A 27,581-nucleotide genomic window follows, 5' to 3' on the forward strand; every position below is an offset into this window, starting at 1 on the left:
AATAAAACAGAAATAAAGGGGGACTAATAAGATAATGAAAAACTAGAAAATAATAAAAGGGAACTATTAAGTAAGAGAACTGGACAGAAAACTTAGATACCTGTGATTTAGTGAGAATCGGTTTTTATTATAATTAAAAAGAAAATACTTTTTAAATGCCATTTATGTAAATTTACATGCATTAAAACCAAAGACTCAAAGATTCAGAGATGAGAATATAAAAAGTAAAATATTCTTCTGTGATGGTGAAAGTTTAAGGTTTCTGTTCTGATTGATCATTAGATTGTGCAAGAAGCCCTGGACAAAGCCAGAGAAGGCCGCACCTGCATCGTGATCGCTCACCGCCTGTCCACCATCCAGAACGCAGACCTAATAGTGGTGTTTCAGAATGGCAAGGTCAAGGAGCATGGCACACATCAACAGCTGCTGGCTCAGAAAGGCATCTACTTTTCCATGGTCAGTGTCCAGGCTGGGACACAGAACTTATGAACTCTTGTTACATCTTAAAAATAGATTCAAATTATAGCTTTCTCTGATTTAAACTAGAAATCGTTTTTTTACAAATAATCATATAATTCAGATGTATCTCATTCCGTAAGTTTTAGAACATCTGATTTGCTGCTGCTACTATAGCAGTGCAAATTCAGGAGTTACAAGTGACACCTGTCTTGAGGTATAAAAATGGCAGCCTAGCTGTTGAGTTATCAGAAACATACAGAGAAAAGACAAGTTCAAATAAAATAAAGCTATAGAGCTAACAGCACAGACACAGGGAAACTTCTTACTGTCCTGAATAGCTGGGTAGATGACCGGATAGATTGGAAAATTTTCCAAAGAAAAAGGAAAAAGACATTCATTGTTCCACTGCCTACTGTCTACCTTGGTGAGTTTCTGAACTATTCTTTTGGGGACCTGAGGTTTGTTTTTTCCAAAAGAATGGATTCCCAACTTTATCATCAAAGTCCAAGAGAAAATGAGATTCTTACACAAGCTAACTTCACAGGCACACATCTGTTCCTGTAAAATAAAAAATTGAACATTAATTAAAATTTTAACTCCATAAAAATTGCAGTTATCTCAAGGGTAATTTGAAACATTGGAAACAACAATAAAATGCTAGGTTCTCTATTACTTTTTATCACTAATCCTAATTTGCCCAGAATATGTTGAGATAGGGAAAAGAAATCTAGGCAACCTTTGTAACCATACTAAAAGGTTTTTCCTTAATTTCCCATTTGTTTATAATTTACTGAGGCACTATCCATTCTCACTTCTGTCACAGGCTCTTTAGGTAAATAAACTGCCCCAGCTCCGTTCCTCTATCTGTAACAAACCAGATCTTACCAAAGATTTTTTTCACATGGAACCATGTGGGTAGTGGACTAAATTTCAGATTAACCAAGAGAAGAATAGGGCAAGGGGTTCAATACCCAAGTGGTGACTCAAAAGCCTCTGAAAATTTTACTACTACCAGTTGGGTTGAGACCCAGAAAGCTCTTTGTAAAAAGCATTACAGATGATTTTTACATCAGGCAGGTTAGGGAAACGTGTTAAAGTAGGACAGAAGAGGTTTCTCTGCAGGAGGTGAATAGTCTCTAAAATACCCAAGTCTTTAGACATTATTCAACAACAGCGAACCAAATGATTCTAAATCCCATGGCAATGTAGTCTATAAAATTGTACTAATGAGGAAAAAGGGCCAAAGTACAGAATAGGAGGAAATATGAACTGTTAAGGATGTATCCATTGCTAAAGAAGCCCACTCAACTTTTCACAAAGAAACAGGGGCCACCTGGGTGGCTCGGATGAGCTTCTGACTTCAGGGCAGGTCATGATCTCACGGTCTGTGGGTTCAAGCCCCACATCGGGCTCTGTGCTGACAGCTCAGCGCCTGGAGCCTGCTTTGGATTCTGTGTCTCCCTCTTTGTTCCTCCCCCACTCATGCTCTCTCTCTCTCTCCTTCAAAAATAAATAAAAACATTTAAAAAACTAAAAAAAAAAATGCTGTTTCTTCTATCAAGAAATGACACCCCTCCCCCCGAATCTACACTGCTATTGCAACTTATTTGGCATTTTATTGGTTAAAACAAGTGACATCAGGTGACTTCAGAGCCTAGGCCTTAAGAGGTCTTGCAAATTCTACCTTTCTCTCTGGGAACACTCCCAATGCCAAGTACAGAAGTCAAGGCTAGAATACTGAATGATCAGAGACCATGTGGAGAGTGTCCCAGGTACCAAGTCCCCAGGGAGTGGGGGCTTTACAGCCTCAGTCCAGCACCCTAGTGAATGCAGCCACATTAAACTACAGCAAGATCAGAAGAACTACCCAACTGGGCACAGTCAACTGACACCATCGTGTGAAATAATCAATTGATTTAAGACCGTTAGTTTTCGGTGGTGTACACAGCAGCACCTAAGTTACATCAGAAAGTAGAAGGTCAAACAGGAATCGATTAGTTATCCAAACACCATACAAGAAGCTATAGGATTGACAGCTTTATTTTCTATTTTGAACAGCAGGGAAAAAAACCCTGTAAAATCCTGAGAATCTGATTCAACATTTAATCTTTTTAAAGTCGCCAACTCTAAATATGTGCTTTCATTTTATATATTCACAAACTAGTTATAATGAATTTTGATAGGTTTTTTGTCTATACGCATCACAGGGTATAAACCTCCCTCTAATTCTTATATCCAACAGAAATTCTTTTAAATGACCAGTGAATTGTAGTGGCCTTTCCCATCAAACAAAGCAGGCTTGTATCCCTGTGCTGAATGTGGAAGGCAATGATTTCATGGGGAGTTAGCATTTCATCATGTACTTTATATCCTTTGGCAACTAGAAAATGTTAAAGTGCTTGGAAGACAGACTCTACAATGATGGTCAGAGGATTTATAACCTATACAGGTACCAACAAAAATATTTGTAAGTTAAGAGTAAGACTTGCATTATTAAAAATTGTAGACTTGCATTGTTGAGGCTCATCTTCAACTTTCGCATGATGCTATATCTCATTGTATCAATTTGCATTGCTACTGCATCAGAGGAAGCTTAAAAATCCTATTTTTATCTTCTAGGTGAGAATAGATTTAAAAAACGTGATTCTACCTATTTCTACATTTAACAAGTTTCCTTAAATCAATATTCCTATCTCACATCAACAACCCACTCTCCACACCCAGTGTAATATTTTTGTAAATGCTTAATAAATGACTAGTCTCTAAAGGTGAGCAGTGTTCATCAGCTGCATCATATCTTGGAAAGAATGAAAAACCAGCTGAACCAGCTTTTCTGCATCAGTTTCTGGGCAGGATTTCCAGGCTGTACTGGCCACATTAAACCTGTGAAGCACAAATAAAAAATGATTAAGTACTATACAAAAATCACAACACAAAGAGGCTCCACATGGTGATGATGAACACAGCCATGACCTTTACACCATCTGGTAAAATGCCTACTATTATACTTAGGAGAAAATTCTGACTTCTTGTATTTCAAGGCCCTGTATCAACTGACCACCCAAACCAAGACTCCAGAAGCAATGTTTTTAAAGCTCTCTAGGTGATCCTCATGTGTACCCAGACTTGAGAACACGGTCCTCCAAATGGAGGACCTCTTCAACTTCTACCCCCACCCAAAGCAACTTCATTGCTAATTGTCATGCTGTTTCTTTCTGTTCCTTATAAATATCAGGCTCTTTCCTACCCCACGACCATATAATTTTGTTCACCAGCAAAGTCACTGTGAAAACGTTAAGTGTATTCTACTTATTTAGAAGGCATTGTTACAGGGCTGGGGATACAACAACAGACAAATCAAAACCCCTGTTCTTCTGGGCTTATATCCTAGGAAGGGAAGAAAGAGAACATACAAACAAACATGGATACCCACTGGATGGTTATGAGTGTTCTAAAAAAAAAAAAAAAAATGCAGCAGGTGTGTGTGAAGGAGGCACAAGGGCTATTTTAGACCATCAGAGAAGGCCTCCCTGACCAGAGCAAATTTTAAGCAAATACCTGTACGGACTAATGGAGTGATCCCTGCATGTTATTTCAAGGAAGAGTAGGAGGCAGAGGAAATCACAACCACAAATGCCAGGAGGAGGGAGCTTGCTTGCTCTACTACAGGTACAAGAAGGCAAGGGTGGCTGCAGTAGAGTGAAAGAGGAGGAGAGCTAGAGAGGAAAGGTCAGATCTGTGACTGAGAACTTGATCAGACAGGATCTCACAGGAGGACTCTGAATTTTACTGTGAGTGAGATGAGCTCTTGGAGAATTTTGAGAAGAATGATAGGACTTGAGTCACATTTTTAAAAGGGCATCAGGGCTGTTGTGTAGACAGTGGTCCGTAAGAATGAAAGGGTGGACCCAGAAGACCACGTGAGAACCTGTTGCAATAACCTCAGTGGGAGAAGACGGTGGCTCAGCCCGGATGGTGGCACTGGAGGTAGGAGGCGGTGATCAGAGTCTGGAGAGCTGCTTTCTTGGCATAGTATTCATTCCTTCTCATCCCTAACATCTCAACTTCCCTGTTGCTCTCTGACCACACTAAGTAAAGCGGTGCTCGATCTCGCCCTCCCCACCAGTGTGTCTGTATTACCACATCAGCTTGCTTTCTGGTTCCCAGCACTTGTCACTACTTACCTTGCTTATTTGCTTCTGTCCCTCTTTCCCCAGGAGAAAATAAAATCTCTAAAAGCGAAAATCTGGTCTGTCTTGCATCCTGAGCACCTAAAACGCTACAAGTTTCCACTACATACTTCCTGAATGAGTGAATGGATGTTCTGCCCCAGGATCGGGACTTCCAAAGTCAGAGACCTGGTGTGTCTGGACTGAACCCTTGTCACTGCATGCAATACAAGATCCATACTTGTCAGGAAATATGTTAGAATGCTTATGCTCTGTGTCTGGTCATGATTTTAGACCGTAGACCCTTTATATGAAAACATAGTAAGATCTATGTTGAACCTTTGTAATTTAACCTTTAATTTGTACATTCATGGACATAAACTAAATCCTAGGGGAACAAATATCTAAGGACTTAGATGCTAACAAATGTAAGTACCACTGGTGTAAGAGACTATATGCACAGGTCACACTTGACACGGAGGCAGAAGAGAACATTTTGCAGAACAACCCTGACTGTAAACTCTTTTTAAAAAGTTAATGAAAAAAATAAATTACAAACTGAAATATGTCAGACATATTATCAGTCCAATTGTTCACATTCCATCCGAAGCCCCCAATCCTACCATCTTATTCACATAGTGCTAAATGTGGCCAGATGATTTTTTACAAAGCCCCCCAAGCTCTCAAAGATCTCTGAGATGGCCAGACTATATGGATGAAGACCTTGCAAGCCATTCTTCCAATTTCATATTACCTTATTCTCCACCTAACAGGTTTTAGTATTTTCTTTCTCTTTCTTTCCACAAACACCAATCAAACCTCATCTGAAATTGCATCTGAGCAGGTAAAACATTCTTTTTTGGAATATAAATTAATTTACCTAGTCTCTTATCTTGGTCACATTAGTACTGTTAGGACTACATGAACCACCACATATTTATAGGCAATTACATTTTATGTGTTTTATTACCATAAAACACCTTGCCCAGAATATGTTAATATGTGTACTGAGATTTAAGGATGATGGCAGTATATCACTGAGTCAACCTAAATCGGTGTTCTGCACAAAATGCCTAAGGGACTGATTTGACCAGTGTCCCAAAAGCAGGATAGAGAAACAAACACACATTAAATGCCCACGTGGTAAAAATAATTACCTACTTAGCGAGTGGCAGATGACAACACAGTCAGAATTACAGTGCAAGAAAGACATTCAAAAGACAGAATAAAAGCTCTCTTACTCTATAGCACAGTAAGAATGAGAAGAGCAGTCTCACCTGTCATCTCTGATGTGGTAGAAAAATCCATAGCCATTGTGTACCATGGGAACCACCACTCCCAGGACTCTTGAATACCCAACCAGACTTGTTGAGAGAACAAAGTTTCTACCTCCTCCACTGTATGCCATAAAGAGAGAATATTTTACTAGGCTTACAGAAACTTACATTACTTCAGAAAAGCTTTTAGGGGCCCAGAGGTGGCTCAGTTGGTTAGGCCTCCTAGTTCAGGTCAGGTCATGACCTCTCGATTGCGGAGTTTGAGCCCCGCTTTGGGCTCTGTGCTGACAGCTCAGAGCCTGGAAGCTGCTTTAGATTCTGTGTCTCCCTCGCTCTCTGCCCCTCCCCTGCTGGCACTCGGTCTCCCTCTCTCAAAAATGAATAAATGTAAATTTTAAAAAAAGCTTGTAACCTTCAGAAAGAAGGAACTGATTAAGTTATTAAACACTACATTACATTATATTACCTTTTGGAGAAAAGTGGGTCTGTAAAGAGTTCTGGAACTGGAAGATCTTCCTCTTTTGCTATGAGTAAAAGACCTAAAAGATGACGGTCAAATCCTGCAATGAAACCCCAAGTATTAAGCTAGAAAACATTTTTCAACATGAGAGAATTTTTTTAAGTCAGAATAATTCCAATTTAAGTACCTTTTCCAGCCAAACAATATTTCATCATTTTATCATGTTTTGCAAAAGCTTGTAACATCTTTCGCTGTCGCTCAAGAGGCTGTGTTAAAAATCAAGACATATTTCAATAAACTGTACAGCAGCAACAACAACAACAACAAAAAAACCTGAGCTCAATGTAGTTAGGATGCGGGTCATCTGAGAGAGAAAAGATTTCTAAAAAGACCTTTAGACACATGCTTCTATTTATTTTCCTCACTTCTACTGCCTTTTCTTTCCTATAGGTCCTGCATCTTGATTCTTTCTTTCCCAGAACAGGAAAAACAATAGGAACTTGTGGGCAGCACTGAAGTGACACTAACAACTGTCAAGACAGAAACAAGTAGGATTTCAATACTAACACACAGTTGTTCAAAATGATAAGGAAGCAGTTCTAGGACACTAAAATAAATTAACACATACATAACTATGTCTATCAAAACTAAAGAAAAAAAATACAATACCAAAATACCAGGGGGAAGGAACTACCCTATCGTCTAAATGCTTCAAAAATGAATAAATAAATAAAGTATAGGGGTGCCTGCCTGACTTCGTTGGTAGGAGATGTGACTCTTGATCTCGCTGTTGTGAGTTCAAGCCCCAGATTGGGTACAAAGATTACTTTTAAAACAAAACAAAAATATAAAACAAAACTGTTCTGGTTCCAACACATTAAAACAAGAATCTGTGATTTCAAAAATGTTCAACCACATTAAGAAAAGCTTCCTTTTAAGGCACTTTGGGAAAGTCTTCACTTTATTGGTGTTATCTCAAAGGTAGATCAATAATAGTAAAATACTCATGGTATTGAAGACACTTTGCTGAAATACCAATCAAAAGCACAATGAGATACCACCTCACACTTGTCAGAATGGCTAAAATCAACAACTCAGGAAACATATTGGCAATGATGCAGAGAAAGGGGAACCCTCTTACACTTTTGGCAGGAATGCAAACTTGTGCAGCCACTATGGAAAACAGTGTGGCGGTTCCTCAGAAAGTTAAAAATAGAACTACTCTAACAACCCAGAAACTGCACTACAAGACATTTATCCAAAGGATACAAAACTACTGATTCAAAGGGGCACATGCACCGCGAAGTTTACAGAAGCACTCCCAACAATAGTCAAATTATGGAAAGAGCCAAATGTCCACTGACTGATGAATGGATAAAGATGTGTGTGTGTGTGCGCGCGCGCACACGCGTGTGCCTCTCTCTCTATATATAGAGAATATTAGCCTTCAGAAAGAACAAACTTTCCATTTGAAAAACATGGATGGAACTAGAGTGTATTGTGCTAAACAAAGTAAGTCAGAGAAAGACACATACCATATGATTTCACTCATATATGTAATTCAACAAACAAAACAGATCAACAAAGGGGAAAGGAAGGAAAAATAAGATAAAATCAGAAATGGAGGCAAACTGTAACAGACTCTTAACAGAGGGTTGCAGGAGAGGAGATGGGGGGGTGGGAAATGGGGGAAATGGGTGATGTGCAGTAAGAAGGGCACTTTCTGTGATGAGCAGTGGGTGTTCTATGTAAGTGATGAATCACTAAATTCTACTCCTGAAATCAATACTACATTATATGTTAACTAACTTGAATTTAAATAAAATCTTAGAAGAGGAAGGAAGGGAGGGAGGGAGTGAGGGAGGGAGGGAGGGAGTGAGGGAGGGAGGGAGGGAGGGAACCAACTTTGCCTGGAAACAGACACAAATGGACTGCTTCTCAGGTCCTTCCTGTTTCATATTTTTCCAAGTATATACTTCATTAGCAAATGAATGAATGCTTCAAAAACTTTCAGAAAAAAATATCTGAAAGTATTTTACTGATCCAGGAGAACTGAAGCCAAGGGGTTCGTTATTCAAGGTCTAAGGATCCTTTAAACAAGTAAATAAATACTATGAATTTTTTGTTTTTCAAATACTCACACTAGTAGAGGGATCCTGCATGGACTGGCACCACCTGACTGCTTCTACTGTACATGACCTCACAGTCTCTGTGCGGCCATGATAAAAGTATCTGGTCATGGCAGTTTCATAGCAGCTGCCAGGGCTACAAGAAAAAATGAAAATACAAGGATGTGTCACAAGAAAGAAAATGCTCAAACATCATCCAAAGAAAGCTTACGTAATAAAGCTGGCTTTGGTCAGAGACTAAGTTCTGTAATACAGACCACAGTCGAGACTTTCAATAACAAAGAGACTATTTTCGGTATCAAAGAGCAAAAAGGTATTCTGATCAACAAGGCCTGGTATTAATACGGGCTGTTTCCAAGGCTTGGCTGCTCTGAGGTTATGTACACTGGAGTGTGTGTGGTAGATGGCCTGTAAGATGCACCCGCAGTGATCCCTGCCTCCCGTTATTTATGCTCTGGTGTAACTCCTCAGATGGAGTGTGAGAGGGACCTCATGATTTGCTTCTATTGAAAAGAACAGGACAAAGGTGATGTCATCTCTGAAATAAGGTTACAAAGAGATCTCACTGCTCTCACTTCCTCAATACGAGGAACACAAGCTGCCATGCTGGAAGGTGCCCTACAATGAGGCCCAGGTAGCAAGAAACTGAGGGAGGCCTCTGGAAAACAGCCTCGGAGGAAGTGATCCCTGTTAATAATCACATGAGTGAGCCTGGGAGCAGATCCCTTCTGAGTACCTTCAGATGAGAAAAGAGCTGAATGACACTCAAAATAGTATGGTATTGATATAAGAAGAGACATACAGACCAATGGGATAGAATTGAAACCCCAGAATTAAACCCTTACGTCTATAATCAATTGATTTTAAACAACAACATCAAAACCATTCAAAGAACAGTCTCTTCAACAAATAATGCTGGGAAAACTGAGTATCCACTTGCAAAAGAATGACATTGGACCCTTACCACACAAAACTCCTACAAGAATATGTAAGGGGAAAACTTCATGACATTGGATTTGGCAACTATTTCTTGAATACGTCAACAAAAGCACAGGCAACAAATAAAAAAAAAAAAACAGATAAACTGGACTTCAAAATTAAAAACTTGTGCGTCAAAGGGTACTATCAAGAGAGTGAAAAGAAAACCCACAGAATGGGACGAAATATTTGCACATCACATATCTGATAAGGGTTTCATATCCAGAATACATAAAGAACTCTTACAATTCAGCAACAAAATGGCAACCCAATTACCAAATACACAAAGGACTTTTATGGACAGTTTGCCAAAGAAGATATACAAATGGATAATTAACATATGAAAAGCTACGCAACCTCATTAGTCAATAGGGAGATGCAAGTAAAAACCACCATGAGATACTACTTCACAAATAATAGAAATAATTTTTTAAATGAAAAATTAAGTGTTGGCAAGGATGTGGAGCAACTGGAACCCTTACATATTGCTGGTGGGAATGTAAAATGGTATAACCATGGTAGAAAATAGTTTGGCAGGTGCTCAAAAAGTAAAAGAGAATTATCACACAACCCAGCAATTCCACTCCTAGGTACAGACTCAAAAGGAAACTAAAACAGGGACTCAAACAGATACTTGTAAGTGAATGTTTACAACAGTATTATTCACAAGATCTAAAACATAGAAACAACCCAAGTGTCAACCAAGAGATGAATGGACAAACAAAATGTGGTATACTCACATAATGGAATATTATTTAGCCATAAAAAAGAATAAAGTTCTGATTCTACAACATGGATGAATCTTGGAAACATTATCCTAAGTTAAATAAATCAGACACAAAAAGACAAATTCCACTTACATAAAATATCTATAAAAATAAGCAAGTTTATATAGACCGAAAGTAGATTAGATTACCAGGGGCTGAGGAAACAGTAGGAATGAGAAATTATTTTTCAATGGGTACAGAGTTTCTGTTTGGGGTGATGAAAAAATTTTGCTATAGACAGTTGTGACGGTTGTATAACATTATGAATGTAATTAATGCTGCTATATCATACACTTAAAAATGGCTACAATGGCAAGTTCTATTTTATATATTTTACCACATTAAAAAAAAGATACTCAAATGCTTAAGGCAAATACTAACAGTGTACTGTAAGGCTTGTAACATATGTAGAAATATAATGTTATGACAACAACAGCACTAAAGATGGGAGAATCAAAATAGAAACATTCTGTTTTAAGGTTCTTACATTATACTTCAAGTGGAAAATGTTATTTAAAGGTAGACTCTGTTAAGTTCAAGATGTGCTTTATAAACCCCAGTTCAACTATTAAAAGCAAAACAAAACAGTATATCTGACAATGGAAACAAAAGGGAACAAGTGAAAAAAAATGAATTCAAAAGAAGATGAGGGGCGCCTGGGTGGCTCAGTTGAGCTTCTGACTTTGGCTAAGGTCATGATCTCACAGCTCATGAGATCGAGCCCCGCGTCGGGCTCTGTGCTGACAGCTCGGAGCCTGGAGCCTGCTTCGGATTCCGTGTCTCCCTCTCTGCCCCTAACCCACTCGCATTCTGTCTCTCTCTCAAAAATAAAATAAACATTAAAAAAAAATCAAAAGAAGATGAAAAAGAACAAAAATCAGATATGATAAAAAGAAAAGAAACAGCAATATGGTAGACTTAAACCTATCATTACTGATAATTATATTAAATATAAATGACCTACATATCCTATTTAATGACACATATTCTCAGGGCGCCTGGGTGGCTCAGTTGGTTGAATGTCCCACTCTTGATTTTGGCTCAGGTCACGATCTCATACTCATGAGATCAAGCCCAACGTTACGCTCTCTGTGCTGGGCGTGGAGTCTCCTGTTTTTTCTTTTAATTTTTTTTTTTAAGTTTCTTTATTTCTGAGAAAGAGTGAGCAAGAGTGAGCGAGCATGAGCAGGGGAGGAGCAGAGGGAGACACAGAATCTGAAGCGGGCTCCAGGCACCGAGCTGTCGGCACAGAGCCTGATGCGGGGCTCGAACTCGCGAACTGCAACATCATGACCTGAGCCGAAGTCAGAAGCTCAACTGACTGAGCCACCCAGGCGTCCCTGGGTGTGGAGTCTCCTGAAGATTCTCTCTCTCTCTCTCTCCCTCTGCCCTTTCCCATGCTTACAGGCAGCATGCTCTCTCTCTCTCTCTCAAAAGAAAAAAGAGAAAGGAAAAAAAAAAAGGACACATATTCCCTGATTAGATTTTTAATTTTAATGCTTATTTATTTTTGAGAGAGACAGAGCACAAGCATGCACGTGAGTGGGGAAGAGGCAGACAAAGAGGGGGACACAGAAACCACAGCAGGCTCCAGGCTCTGAGCTGTCAGCACAGAGCCCGATGCGGGGCTCAAATTCAAGAACCAAGAGATCATGACCTGAGCCGAAACCAAGAGCCGGACAGTCAGCCAACTGAGCCACCCAGGTGTCCCTGGATATTTTTTTTTTTTTTTTTACACTCAGCTGACTGAGCCGCCCACATGCCCCTGGATTTTTTTTAAGTTTTATTTATTTATTTTGAAAGAGAAAGAGAACAGGAGTGGGGAAGGGGCAGAGAAACAGAGAGGGAGAAAGAGAATCCCAAGCAGGCTCCACACTGTCAGCGCAGAGCCAGATGCAGGACTTGAGCTAACTGTGAGATCATGACCCGAGCCAAAACCAAGAGTCAGGCGCTTAACCAACTGAGCCACCCAGGTGTCCCTCAGACTGGATTTTTAAAAAGCAAGATCAAGGAGCTTCTTCTTCTGCTTAAGATTTAAGAAAGTCTCAACATACCATTTCTCCAATCCTAAAAATTAGTAAAGACTGGATAATCTATAAAATCATGAACACATCAGGAAACTGAGGCTACAAGAAAACCAAGTGATCTGAATTCCAAAGAACATAAAACCCCTCGTAGAACAAAGCAGACACTTCAGAAGTATTAAGGTTATGAAAAACAAGACTATGAAAGTGTCACAGATCAAAACTCTAATATACTAATGATGTTAAGTCCCAATTAGGACAAGGTGCTACTTGGGAGAAAAGTCAGGAAAAACAATGGGAAGGAGTTATGATGGAATACCTATGGTAAAGATATACCCTTGGACTTCAAGATCTGAAAATGGAAACTGAATGGTCCTCACCGTCCATGAAGTCTATAATAGGCCAGCTGAAGTGCAAGCTGAATAAATGCATCAGGGTGAAGCCTCTTCTTCTTGGTTAGTTTTTTGCCAAAAGATGTAAAGGCATACACCACAATCTGCAGATCAGATGCCTAACAAAAAAAATTAAATGGGAAAAATGAAAAATCACCTAAGAAGAATACCCCAAAGATAACCAAATCATCATTTGCATCAATCATTAGATATTAAATAATAAAGGTATCAAAAGCTATAATTTAAAATGTTTTATGTTGTCATGCTTGGATGGTAGCCAAATTTTTATATACGGTAGTTAAAAGACAAAGCATCAGTTTCTAAGAAAAAAAGTTAAAAAAATCTACCTGCTTGAGATATTGGGCTTCAGCCTGTTTAATGTTGTTTAGGATTTTATCATCCACAGTGAAAACGAGCTCCTCTGGAAGTGATATATCCCGTACTTTTTCTGAACCCTGAAAATAGGGAAGACTTAAAAATGCTCAATCAAAAAACTACCAGGAAAAAAAAGGATGAAATATTTTTTCTGACATACCTTCCATCTTCCTTCATTCTCTACAATTTTCTCATCAACATAATGGCTGACGTTTACTAGAACCATTGCATCAAAAGGAGCATGCTAAAATGAAAATATACAAGATACTGAATACTTTATGTCAACTTAAAATTTGACCCAATATTTCATTTTCAATTTCCCTGCCCTTCATTCTTAATACAGAATAAACTGCAAAATTCAAATGCTTCACCTAATAAGAATATATGGCATAATAAATGACTGCTATATTTTATCTGCTGCAAAAGAACAAATACTTAAAGCTAGAAGCACCTAATTAGAGATCCTTAGGTAATGATATTTATACTGGAAGTGAAAGCAGGTGTATGTGTGCAGTGCTAAGATGCTCTGAAATTTTAAGAGCACTGTGCAAAACACAAATAAGGCTGGCAGACTTTCTGAAGGCAAACTGAGCATGGATGCAAACTTTTTAGGTGAAGACATAGACCACTAGGTTGAGTATCAAAAAGCATAACAATTTTGTGTTTATGTCTACAAAACTGTTCAGATGTGGCAGAAATAATTCTCAACCTTTAAGGAATCCTGGAAAGATGGGCTGAGTTACAGGGGTATTATGTGTTTGACAACTATATTAAGAGAAAGGAATTGCAGCTAGTGAATTTTTCCATCATTTACTGTGGAAGACAAACTTTATGCCTTCTTTTTCCCATGTCCTTTGACAATTGCATCAAATAGTTTTATTTTTTCTCCATGTTACTGCTTCACTTTAAACAGTTACCATCCATGAACTGTATGTGGCACTACCAGCCTTGGAGAGAAAGATGGAGGCTTAAGATAGGAACTGAGCACACTTGGACCCAGTTTCAGAGGGAGTTAGGTATCATAAATATCACCCTAACATTACAGAGATCCGCTGCCCTCTCGAACAGCCCAGTGGAGCCTAGAAGTACAGATGAATACTGTTACCAACTAGAGAGCAGCCACAACACGAGGAACGGCTCCTGAGAGAGTTCACAACAAGATGCATGAACAACTCACCCCACCTGTCAGCAACAGCACCCCTAAGACACACAGATCAGTGACAAGTACATTTTCTAACTGCATCTTGCAACTTTACAAAGAATTTTTTATTGGTATCACATAATGTTTCATTTGAGAAAACACTATTAATTTATAACTCTTTTACTAGAGCCAGTAAGAAAAAGCAAGACTGGAGGATAAAAGTCTCTTTGACTTATAATTCTACCCTACCCATCTCATGGTAGAAAGCTTATCTATTTTTTTAAAAGTTAGGAACTATGAAAACTTTAAATGCTTTCGTGACGTTTTATCTGTTAATACAGTTTTAACTTCCTTTTCTTTTTATTTATGTGGAGACAATACGTGTAACATACTGTTTAGGAATGAGGGCTTTGATTCGGAGTCCAAACTCTACCATTTCCTAGTTGTTCAAGTGTTGAAAAGTTACTTAATTTTTTAAGTAATCTGCCTCATCTGTTAGTGGGGATAATAATCACAGACTTAGTGAGAAAAATGATTTTAATAATGCTTATAAAGTACTTACTACAGAACCTGGACCACAGCAATCATCAGTAACTGCTGTTATTATTTAATTACTTTATTATATGCTTCCTTATGTGCCCTTCACAAAGCCCTAAAACAAAGCCTGTATAGAGAAGACAAAATAGTTGACCCCAGGATTTTAAACCCCAAAAGGGAAATGTAATTAACTGCTATAATCACAAAAGTACATATTCAAGTACCAATGGAATACAGCAGTGACATGGCTTTGGATATAGAGTAGACCAACTTTTAGAGTATACAGATGAACAACACTGACCTCTCATGCAATCAAAAATCCATATATAATTTTTCACTACCCAGAACTTAATTACTATTGACCCGAACGAAGTCTTGCCAATAACATCAACAGTCAATTAACATGTTCTGTGTTATAAGTATTATATCTACATTCTTACAATAAAGCTAAGAGAAAAGAAAACGTTGAGAAAATCCTAAGCAAGAGAAAATACACTTACTGTATAGTACATTAGTAGAACAAGGCACTACACATCTCCTCATTCCCACCCAAATTAGCAAAGCTACCCAGGAATGCAGGAAACCTCGTTCCAAGAAGATTCTAGGGGAAGGCAGAGAAATGGCGAAGAGAGAGCACCATTACCCTTCTCGCTAGGTTGCTTGCTCCCCTGACCCCTCTGCATGGTTCTAACTCAGCTTCTGCTTGTGGCAAGTGCTGGCAAGCGGCTCCCAGCAGTATTAGTTTTCTACTTCAGAGAATTTTCAGCACCTCAGACAGCATTCCTTCCTGCCCTGAGCTCTGCAACCCAGGTTCCTGCCAGGTGCTATCCTGCCCCAGATATTCTCCTGGACCCGTGGCACGGAGAAAGGGTTGGAAGGAGTGCAGATTATCATTCTGTGGTTCCTGGCCAACTGTGGACAATGACTGGCCTCCAGTTCCTCTGCTCCTTTCAGTTCAGGACCTCAGTGAACCAAACTTCGCACAGGTAGTGAGGTGAGGACTGCCAGGAGCACGTAGGAGCCCTGCTGTTCCAGCCTTCCCAGCATCTCTTCTCTACCTTTCCTTCACTTTTAGTCATTTGGCAACTTCTATTTTTCAATCACAATATAAAATATATACTTAAAACAATTAAAAAATAAAAATAAAATATATACTTTTAAAAATCCATGTATTTACACCCACACAGTTGAAACCCATGTTGTTCAAAGGTCAACTGTATACACTCTATTAATGATATTTTACATAGGTTAAATTGTTTTTTTCTGTAATCATCTCAGGTTACAAGGGAAACCTACATTGAATTTTAAAATAAGTGGATATTAATAAATACACACAAAACATGTCCATACACTTACTACAGGAAAACATCTCGTTTGAGCTGAGATGTGTGTTCATTTTGAGACCAATATTCTTCATTTAGAGATGAAAAAACATCATTAAAGTTATTTTCATCCTGAATTTGAGCAAGTATCAAGAGTTTAGTGCTACTAGTAAAAGTCAAAGTAGTGCAAGGAGTTTTTTGGAGGGATTTGAGTGTTGAAAGTGATGATGAGAATAATTTACCCTTATGTAACAATATAACAACCAGTTTGAACAATATACAATGCAACAAAATTCTCAAAATAAGAATAGGTAAAAACTAGAAAAGAATAACTGCTCCATTGAGAGATGAATGGATAAAGAAGTTGTGGTATACATACTCAATAGAATATTACTACTTTGCCATAAAAAAGAATGAAATCTTGCCATTTGCAACAACATGGATGGAGTTAGAGAGTATTATGCTAAGCCAAACAAGTCAGTCAGAGAAAAGACAAATACCATATGATTTCACTCATATGTGGAATTTAAGAAACAAACAAACAAAAATGATCATAGGGAAAAGAGAGAAGCAAACCAAGAAAGAGACTCTTAATTATGGCAAACAATCTGCTGGTTACCAGAGGGGAGGTAGGTGGGGGTAAGGGTGAAATAGGTGATGGGGATTAAGGAGGGCACTTGCAAAGAGCACTGGGTACTGTATGTAAGTACTGGATCACCACTTTGTACACCTGAAACTAATAGTACACTGCATGTTAACTGGAATTTAAACAAAAACTTGAAAAAAAAAACGAATAACTTTAAGCTACCCATATACAAATGGTCAATGAAACTATTAAACCAGAGGAGAGAGCACACATAAGAGGAAACAGTGAGACTAATACTAAGGTCAGAATCAGTACACAGGACAAGACTGTTAAGAGATGGAGGCAATGTCAGAATATGTATGAAGAAGGTAATCAACTGCAGCAGACAAGTCAAGAGAAAGAGAGAGGAAGACACTAGGAAGTAGTTAGCTACTATACAAAGGATAGTTTCCGGGGAATAGAAGGAACTCAAGAAAATGGAGGCAATTAACAACAAGTATTTTGTCAACAATGAATCCCAAGGAAGATAATAGACAAGAAATCTTTAAAATGACTCAAAACAAACTTGCACTCTGATGAGGTACTATAATAGACACCTAGTTTATTACCTGCTAATCAACCCTTCACCCTCTTCTGAGATTTATTTTTCTGTAGGCAACCAACACATATGCTGTGGTGGTATGAATGAGAGTGATTCTACCCCCTAGGTTCCAAGGTTTAACATGTGACCCAGGCCACACAAATGAGAGCACCTGATCCCTCAGAATGGGCACATGATAGACAAAGGCCAATCACAACCAGTGAGCATTATTCCAAGGGCTTTTGCTGGAACCACTAGGATGGTGGAGGCGGTGTGTGGGGGGGGAGGGGGACGTTTGGGGGACGTTTGCATGAAGAACACTAATCTGTGAAGGGAGCTGTGAATGTGAAGACAAGACATTTTGGGTACAACGACCACATGGGATGGTCCACCTGAAGTCAAACACAGGAAGTAGTGTAAAAAATGAAGAGGGAAATTTCTTTTTTTAAAATTTTTTTTTCAACGTTTTTTATTTATTTTTGGGACAGAGAGAGACAGAGCATGAACGGGGGAGGGGCAGAGAGAGAGGGAGACACAGAATCGGAAACAGGCTCCAGGCTCCGAGCCATCAGCCCAGAGCCCGACGCGGGGCTCAAACTCACGGACCGCGAGATCGTGACCTGGCTGAAGTCGGACGCTTAACCGACTGCGCCACCCAGGCGCCCCTAAAGAGGGAAATTTCTAATAAAAGCATTTGGACACTGGAAGTCAGCCTTACCCAAATTCAGCTGTACCCTTATGCCAACAAATACCTTAAGCTAATGCCAGTATAATTTAGGTTTCTATCACCCACCACTGAATACTGATTAACACAACTATTGAACGCAGATCAACATAACAGGTCTTTTTAGTATTGTATAGTTGCTAAATGCTTCTGGAGGAAGGCAACCAAAAACAATCTACCTAATACTACTTTATAGCAAATTACGTATTTTATGAAAGGTCTTAAAATGAGATTACAAGTGTATGCTGCAACTCTGACTTTGATTGATTTTTTAATTTTCTTGGTTTATAGACTTCTTGAATGGCCATCAGAAAATGGCAAGGTAGAGCTAATAAAGATGATCAAAGGAGAATAAAAGAAACAAGTTTTTTCTTTTTATTATGAAGAAGGTAAAAAATTGTAGAAGCATCACTTTAATATCTACAGTGTAAATAAAAATTCCAAGGATCATGTGCCATTTTAGGAAAATAGTTTAATAATTCCTGGGTAAATCTAGAGATATATCCACATATATCTCTCTGTGCACAGAACATACACATAATGATCTTTTTTTTTTCAATGCTTTTATTATCTTTATTTTTGAGAGAGATAATGTGAGCAGAGTTGGGGCAGAGAGACGAAGACATAGAATTCAAAGCAGGCTCCAGGCTCTGAGCTGTCAGCACAGAGCCTGATGTGGGGCTTGGACTCACGAATCATGAGATCATGACCTAAGCCCAAGTCAGAGGCTTAACTGACTCAGGTACCCCAATGCTCTATCTTTTAAAATAGGTTGTAACTCTCAACCAACAGGTAACAGTGGACTTCAAGACCTTCAAAACTCTTTAAAATCCTTAACTACATAAAATACACGCAAATTCCACTTTGCAGATACACGTCAAACCGTCAGCCTTACTACGAATAAAAATAACTTGTCCTATACTCTGTCTTCACTGGAAATCATAACTAAGCCTTTTAGTATAATGTTACAGAACTACCCAAGTGTTTATTTGACCACAGCACAGCTTAACTACTATAGTTTATTGCCACTAAATTAACCTCAACAATTGAAAGGAAAAGTAACTTTAGTAGTTTACTTACATCACAATTACAGCCAAATACTCCATTGGAAAAGGAAATCAAGTTATAAGATTTGTCTCCCCAGCGTAATGTTGGATCTCCTGCAAGAATCATTGCAGTTACCTAAAACAAATTCAATGTTTTAAAATTAAAAGAATTTTAATATTAAAAGGTATATAAGTATTTATACCTTAAACGTGTATATATACACACACACAAACACACACAAAACCCACTTTTCCTCTTCAGGTAAACCAAATTTAATAAAATGATAATAATTATACTCAAGAGATCATACTAATTCCAGCCCTGTCTCTAGGTATTTCTCAAAATCTCAAGAAATCCCACCAGTAAACAGAAAGCTGGTAAAATACTCATGGGTGTTTAGAGAACTTCAAAGGGAAAAGACAAAGCTTTTGCAACTTGAATAGTCTACGAAGCTGTGATAAGTTTCGTCATTAGAGTCTAGTTATAAGAAGAATAATTCAAGAACTCATACCCTACTAAGCCTGTTTCTTAAACAGTAGGTTTTGGCCTGTTAGTGAGCCATGAGAACAATTTAGCACATCAGAGTAAACATTCATTACAAAAAAAGTACAAAATAAAAATAAATATCAGAGTCTATCACAAATAGTAAAAGTAATTACTATTTTGTGAAACTTCCATTATGTGTGTATACGCGTGTAGTGGGCTACAACCTAAATGCATGTCTAACTAGACTGCAGTAAAAGTTCAAACACTACATTAAAATACATTTTTCCTCAAGAAGTTTGGTGACTCTCCCAGGCCACCTGGGTGGCTCAGTCGGGTAAGCATACAATTTTGCCTCGCGTCATGGTCTCACACTTCATGAGTTTGAGCCCTGCATCAGGCTCTGTGCTGAGTTCAGCCCCTGGCCAGGCTCAGAGCCTGGAGCCTGTTTCAGATTTTCTGTCTCCCTCTCTCTCTGCCCTCCCCCGCTCACGGTCTGTCGGTGTCTCTCAAAAATTAATAAACATTAAAAAAAAATTTTAAAAAAAGCTTGCAGACTTTCCTACTAAAAAAGTCCAGCTAAAGTTATTTTTACTTACAAAATTTTTCAATCCTTTATTTTTTCTACTATTTAATCGTGGTGAATCCATTATGAAATAATTTAAGTGTTTTCAAAAGCCTAAGAGACTTCTACAGGTACGAATACTACCTTTTATTGTTTCCCAGGAAATGATAACATTACCCTGGGGGGGCAGGGAAGGAAACAAAGTAAGGCCACATTTACTCTGTACTCGTACCTCACTCTGTAAGTAAGTAAGCAAGGCCACATTTACTCTGTACTCTGTACCTCACTAAAAGTCAGTGTGTCAATAAAAATCAAATGATAAATTACTTACAAGAGTGATATAACTCCTAGAACAGACCTCACCAACTAAGATGTCAAGGCACACTGCTGTGGGTTACCGGAAGGTTCTCATGTCACCTTTGGCATGATAAGCTCACTTAGCCCAGAGTCCCATGCAAATTTTCCGTTCATCCAAACAACAGCCATACTTCTTTAAATAATGTACAAGATATATCTAAATTACCTAAACAATGAGGCAAGAATTTACAAAGGATTATTTATGTATAAGCTTCAATCTGGTAAATGTATGTATGACAGCTAAGTAAAAATTTTAAGAAACTGCATGTAACAAAAAATCTTTTCATCTTTAATATACACAAGAGCCTTCCAGAATAATCTGTGAGAAGAAGTAACAGAACAAGATAGTCAAGTACCTGAGAATAATCTTCTGGCGTTACATGTGGACTGCTATCCTCTAGGGAATACACCAGTAAACTGCTTTGAATTTTTTCTAACCTAGTCAAGTTCTCCGGATCAAGACTAATCAAATATTCTCGTGCCTAAGAGACAAAGAAATAATGATTAAATGTTACAAACTAAATATATCCAGAAAATCTACAAATAGTCTGTTAGGGAAAAGGTTTATTAAGAAAAGCATAAACCTCTACCTGAAAGTAGACTATTCCTATGAAATCTTTCATGAGCCAAAATGGTATAGAAGAGCAAAGAGGCAATTACCATTAATTTATATGGAAACAGGTTTGAACGTTCTCCAAAAATAACCTCGCTTTTGCTTTACTGATAACACAGGACACATCTTGTGAAGGGATGCACAAATAAAGTCAGATAAAGCACAGGTGCTCCCAGATACAGATGCCCAGAGCTTGATGGTGAGATTCTGAAGGCAGCTCCAGGGGAATGAGCTTCGTGTGCCACTCTTGCTGCTCAAGGAACGTGCTGTGACACACACTTGCTGACACTATTTTTGCTTTTTGCCTTTTTTCATGAAAGCAAAAATCCTCCTTGGGTTTCTTTCAATGCACAAAACCCAGTACTAATGTAGGTACTTTGTGAGAGTGTAGTGACATAACCAAAACTTTCAAAAAGTGGGAGATACTTGTGCAGTTAATAATGCCCTGTTACATATTTCGAAACTGCTAAGAGAATACATGTTAAAAGTCCTCATCACAAGACAAAAAATTTAATTATGTGAGATTTATTGTGATCATTTTACAGTATATACAAATATCTAATTATGCTGTACACCTGAAACTAATATAATGTTATGTCAATTATACTTCAGTTAAAAAAAAAAAAAACACACAACTATAAATTATAACCTTAGCCCATCGGGTTCGCTCCTCACTGGTTAATGCTGGTATCCCAGGTCCATCGGGTTCACTATGGCACTTCTTGTGAATATATGTCAATTGCCTTAGGGAAGATTAAAGAAAGAATATGTAAAAAAAAGCATAAGCAGGATCACTAGCTACTTTTAGCCTTTAATAGGTCATATTGTTTATCAGTACTTAACTGTTTTGATGTATTATCCAAAGAAAGGGATTATGATCTCAATAGCAATTTCCCACACCTTATCTCCTTTTTTTTTTTTTTTTAAAGTGAGTGTGTGGCCTATTAACACAAAAGTATATTTAATAACTTTAAGTAATTAAATTTGCTGTTTGGCTGGTATTATTTATATTTTCAAAATGTACATGTACTTCTGGGGTCTAAGTAAATACCCCTTACAATAGAGAACTTGAAAAATATTCTGTAAATGATATCACAAATATTATGTACATCTTACCTAACTAAAAACTATGTGCATATATGTTTAACAGAATTACTCTATAACCAATTAATATTTGTGGGTAACTTCAAAAATAGAATACGTTGTCAATTTTAAATGTTTTCACATGTTACTTACAATCATTTTAAAGACTCTATTAAAGAAAAAATATCACTCCAAAGTACTCTATACTCCCAAACTGATGAGTTTCCTGTATCTTTAAACATTTGACAGGCAAATAACAGGGTTCTTCAATAAAGAAATACACTTTCATCAATCCAAAATCCACAGAGGTTTAGCATAGGCAACAAAAGCAAAAAATTACATCAAACTAAAAGCTTCTGCACAGTTAACATCAAAATTAAAAGGCAACCTACAGAATATGAGAAAGTATTTGCAAGCCATGTATCTGATAAGAGGTTAATATTCAAAATATATAAGGAATCCCTACAACTCATACCAAAAAACCAAATAACTCTAATTTAAAAATGGGTTAAGGAACTAAACAGACATTTCTTCAAAGACATACAAATGGCCAGCAAGTGCACGACAAGGTACTCAACATGACTACCCATCAGGGAAATATTAATCAAAACCAAAATGATACATCACTTCACAGCTATTTGGATGGTTATGAGAAAGTAAGAAGTAAGTGTTGGTGAGGATGTGGAGAAAAGAACTCTTGTGGACTGTTGGTAGGAATGTCAATTGCTGCAGCCACTATGGAAAATAGTAAGGAGTTTCCTTGAGAAATTAAAAGCAAAACTACTTTATGACCCAGCAATCCCAGTTCTGAGTGTATATCCAAAAGGAATTGAAGTCAGGACCTTAAGAGACATCTGCACTCCCATGTTCACTGCAGCATTATTCACAATAGCCAAGAGGTGAAAGACACTTAAGTATCCACTGACAGATGAATGGATAAACAAAATGTAACATATATGTACAATGGAGTATCACTCACCCTTAAAAAAGAAGGAAAGGAAATCCTGCCATTGGCAACAACATGGATAAGCCTGGAGTACAATACACTAAGTGAAGTAAGTCAGACACAGGACAAATACTATGTAATATCACTTACAGGAGCAAGCTAAAATAGAGTGGCATGGTGGTTTCCTGGACATGGGTAAGGAGGAAAGGGTGGGGGGGGTGGGTAATTAGTCAAAGGACACAAAGTTCTAGCTTTGTGGAATATCCAAGATGAATATCCTAGAGATCTACTGTAGAGCACAGGGCTTGTAATTAACAATACTGTATTGTATGCTTTAAAAAATTAAGAGGATAGGTTTTATGTTAAGTGTTATCACAAAAAAATTACTAAATAAAGGAGGCAGGCAACTTTTGGAGGTAATGGATAGGTTTATGGTAGATTGTGGTGATGGTTTCATGGGTGTGTACTTATTTCCAAACTCATCAGGATGTACACAATAAACATGTACAGCTTTTCATATGTCAATCACACCTCAATAAAGTTTTTAAAAGTCTGTTCAAATTTTTTTAAATGCTACAGATTTGGTAACTAGGATAACCCCTTTTCCTTTAATTTGGCCATCTATGCATCTGTTTTTTAGCTACACATGCATTGTTTGATATTTAAAAGCACAAAATTTGTATTACCAGTATTTACATTTCAGACTCCTACACCTTTCAAAATATTCTATACTTGAGATTTTCTCACAATCTGGTTTCTGCCTTCATTACTTTCCACTTTCATTTACTATAATCTGGTTTTGTCCTCCAATGATTATCTTGAAACTGCATTTCTGAAAGTCACCAACAGTATCCCATAAAACAAATGTAGTAGGTTTATCTCAGTCCTGTTTTCCTGATCACAGAGTATATAACACCCAGGAGTAAATCTTAAAATTATCTTCTATCTTAGCTTTTGTAGCACTGTTCCACGGCAGTCTCCTTACCTCGCTTTCTGCTTAGTCTATTTCACTGATCATCTGTTCTCTTTTCACCACCAAACGTTCCCCCAAATCTGTCACTGACCTCTCCTGATGTCTTCTACAAGTTTCTCCTTTGGTAATTTCATCAATTTGTTTAAGAGCTTTAACTGTCTATTACCTTTGTGTAAGAGGCAACCAAATCTCTAACTTTAACCCCACTTTCTCTTAAAATTTCTGGTCCCAAATTTCCTAATGCTTGCTGATATCTCTACTTCAGTTTCAGTCAGCATTCCAAACTAGATTTAAAAATCATCTCCCTGTCCCCTTTCCAAATTAAAAGAAAAAAAGCTTATCTTAGAAGAAAACATAGGTATACATCTTTGTGACTTCGTTTTTGTTTTTTAAGGAGGCTCCATGCCCAATGTGGAGCTTCAACTCATGATGCTAGGCTCAAAAGTGGGATGCTCTACCAACTGAGCCTGCCAGGTGCCCCTAAATATTTATGACTTTGGATTAGGCAACGATTTCTCAGATACAACACCAAAAGCGCAAGCAACCAAAGAAATAGAAAAGTGGACTCTGTAAAAATTAAAACATTTGTGCTTCAAAGGAAGTCAAGAATAAAATGAGAAGAGAACTCCAGAAAGGGAGAGAAATATTTGCAAATTATGTATCTGGTAAGAGACATACTTAGAATATACAAAGAAGTTTTACAACTCAATAATCAAAAGACAATCCAATTAAAAATCGGTAAAGGATTTTAATAGACTTTTCTCCAAGGAAGATACACAAATGGTCAATAAGCACATGAAAAGATGCTCAACAGCACAGAAGAAAAAGAACACTACTGCACCATTGGTGGAAATGAAAACTGGTGCAGCCACTGTGGAAAATAGTATGGAGGTTCCTAAAAAAGTTAAAAATAAAACTACCTAGAATCTAGCAATCACACTACTGAGTACTTACCCAAAGAATACAAAAACATTAATTCAAAGGGGTACATACACCCCTATGTTTATAGCAACATTACTTATAATAGCCAAGACATGGAAACAGCCCAAGTGTTCACTGATTGATGAATGGATAAGCATGTGGTATACATAGACAAGTGAAAACTATTCATCCATACAAAAGAACGAAATCTTGCTATTTGCAATGACATGTATGGACCTAAGTGAAATAAGTGAGCGAAAGACAAATACTATATGGTTTCACTCATATGTAGAATTTAAGAACACAACAAATGAGCAAAAGGGGGATAAAAGGGGAGAGACAAACCCAGAAACTGACTCCTCACTATAGACAACAAACTGATGATTACCAGAGGGGAGGTGGGGGGAGGATTGGGTTAAATCGATGATGAACACCGGCTGATGTATGGAATTGTTGAATCACTATACTGTATACCTGAAACTAATACAGTTAGGTATGTTAACTAAACTGGAATTAAAACAAAAACTTAAAAAAAAATAAAGTTCTTAGTCATTTAAAAAAATGCTCAAGATCCCTGTCATTATAAAAAAGCAAAACTAAACCACAATGAGATCCTACGTCACACTTTTTGGTTATAGCCAAGGTTACAGGATGGCTATAACCAAAAAGACAGATAATAGCAAGTGTTGGTGAGGTGAGGATGCTGAGAAATTAGAACCCTCATTTACTGCTGAAGTGAATGTAAAATGGTGCAGTCATTTTAGAAAACAGTTTGGCATTCCCTCTAATAGTTAAACAGAGCTACGACCTAGCAATTCCCTCCTAGTTATGTATCCAAAAGAAATGAAAATACATATTCACACAAAAGTCTGATGTTCAGGACAGTATTATTCATAATGTCCATTAAGTGATGAATATTTACATAAAATGTGGCATATCCACAGAATGGAATATTCAGCCATTAAAAAGAATAAAGTAATAAAGCATGCTACAACACAGATGAGCCTTGAAAACATCATGCTAAGTAAAAGAAGCCAGACACAAAAGACCATCTATTTTAAGATTCCATTTGTATGAAATGCCCAGAATAAGCAAATATACAGACACAAAAAGTCCACTGGTGGTTATGCCAGACTAATGGGATTACAGTGTTTGGGAGATATGGGTAGTGTCTACTAATGGATGGGGTGAAAGCTGGGGAGCAATAGGGCTTTACTGCTTATGGGTCAGGGTTACTTTTGGAGGTAACAAAATGTTCTAAAATTGATTGTAGAGAGGATTGCACAATTCTGTGAATATTCTAAAACATGCCAAATTTCACCCTTATTTTTTTAAGTAGCTTCACACCCAGCAGAGCCCAGTGTGGGGCCTGAACCCATGACCCTGAGATTATGACCTGAGCTGAGATCAAGAGTCGGACACTCAACCAAGTGAGCCACCCAGGCACCCCAAGAATTGCACACTTTAAATGGGTGAAAGGTATGGTGTGTGAATTATATCTCAATAAAGTAGTTATTAAAAACAAGAAAGAAAATGAAATGGTTCCTCCTCCTCTGTTGCCTCCTTCTGTTATAATACTACTTGCCTACCTAACCATGTTTAAAAATTTCAGTCCTATTTAATACCTTCTTTTCTTTCTAAGCCCAATCACCAACTCTTACTAATTTTATCCAATGATATTCTAATAGTGTTGTATGGTGACGATTGGTAGTTGCACTTCTGGTAAGTATAGTGTAACACAGGAAAAAGTTGAATCGCTATGTTACGCACTTAAAACTGATCTGGGGCGCCTGGGTGGCTCAGTCGGTTGAGCGTCCGACTTCAGCTCAGGTCATGATCTCACTCTGAGTTCGAGCCCCGCATCTGGCTCTGAGCTGTCAGCACAGCTGAGACAGCTGGAGCCCGCTTCACATTCTGTGTCTCCCCCTCTCTCTGCCCCTCCCCTGCTCATGCTCTGTCTCGGTCTCAAAAATAAATAAAAACATTTAAAAAAAATTAAAAATTCAACTTATCTAACACTGTGTGCCAACTTCCCTAATAGAAAAACTAAAAAAAAAAAAAAAAAAAAAAAAGATACTTTAATAGGGTACAAACATCTTCTATTCCGTGGATTTCAACACCTAAACACAACAAAAGGCTCACATCCAAAAAGTATAAAGAACTCCTCCCACATAGTCATATATGTATGAAAGTGCTAATTAGTATAACTATTTTCAAAAACTGCATTATGTACTGAATTTCAATGTTCACATACCCTATGACTCAACAAGTCCTTTCCTAAGTGTAATCAGAAAGAAAACGTACAAGGATTCTCACAGCATCATTTTTTGTTCTAGTAAAAACCGTAAGCCACCTAAATAATTACCCTTGAAAAGAAGAGAAAGCATGGTAACTGACGAGTGGTATGAAGGAAATTTCTAAAATACTGGAAATATTCTATTATCTTGACCTGGTGGTGGTTACATGAGTATGTAGCTGTATATTTCTGTATGCACTTTTGTACATGTTTGTAATAATAAAAAAATTTTAAAGATATATATAGATACATACAACTCAACATTTATAAGACAATCTAGGAAGATTTGAACAAATGATTGTATATTAATGATATTAAAGAATTCCTCATTTTCTAAAAGAAGCAAGTCATTAGGTGTGATAATGGTACTGCATGTG

The 27,581-nt window shown here is 37.7% G+C and overlaps 2 protein-coding genes across 12 annotated transcripts in view; one reads left to right on the forward strand and one right to left on the reverse strand.

The window, feature by feature from the left end:
- LOC106987580 (phosphatidylcholine translocator ABCB4) overlaps window positions 1-536 on the forward strand; it is a 70,181-nt gene extending 69,645 nt beyond the window's left edge. For all 7 annotated transcript variants that reach the window (XM_053218513.1, XM_053218518.1, XM_053218516.1 and 4 more), the window contains one exon: window positions 283-536. In XM_053218513.1, the coding sequence (XP_053074488.1) occupies window positions 283-489 (207 nt within the window). In that variant the 3' untranslated portion in view covers window positions 490-536. The remainder of the gene's footprint in view (window positions 1-282) is intronic.
- CROT (carnitine O-octanoyltransferase) overlaps window positions 107-27,581 on the reverse strand; it is a 47,276-nt gene continuing 19,801 nt past the window's right edge. For all 5 annotated transcript variants that reach the window (XM_015085878.3, XM_027071800.2, XM_015085879.3 and 2 more), the window contains 11 exons: window positions 21,635-21,728; window positions 20,729-20,854; window positions 19,001-19,102; window positions 13,191-13,274; window positions 13,003-13,110; window positions 12,644-12,774; window positions 8,507-8,630; window positions 6,553-6,631; window positions 6,372-6,465; window positions 5,906-6,025; window positions 107-3,342 (listed from right to left, as the gene is read on the reverse strand). In XM_015085878.3, the coding sequence (XP_014941364.1) occupies window positions 3,222-3,342; window positions 5,906-6,025; window positions 6,372-6,465; window positions 6,553-6,631; window positions 8,507-8,630; window positions 12,644-12,774; window positions 13,003-13,110; window positions 13,191-13,274; window positions 19,001-19,102; window positions 20,729-20,854; window positions 21,635-21,728 (1,183 nt within the window). In that variant the 3' untranslated portion in view covers window positions 107-3,221. The remainder of the gene's footprint in view (window positions 3,343-5,905; window positions 6,026-6,371; window positions 6,466-6,552; window positions 6,632-8,506; window positions 8,631-12,643; window positions 12,775-13,002; window positions 13,111-13,190; window positions 13,275-19,000; window positions 19,103-20,728; window positions 20,855-21,634; window positions 21,729-27,581) is intronic.

The sequence above is a fragment of the Acinonyx jubatus genome, chromosome A2 (genome assembly GCF_027475565.1).
Source record: "Acinonyx jubatus isolate Ajub_Pintada_27869175 chromosome A2, VMU_Ajub_asm_v1.0, whole genome shotgun sequence".
Taxonomy (NCBI): domain Eukaryota; kingdom Metazoa; phylum Chordata; class Mammalia; order Carnivora; family Felidae; genus Acinonyx; species Acinonyx jubatus.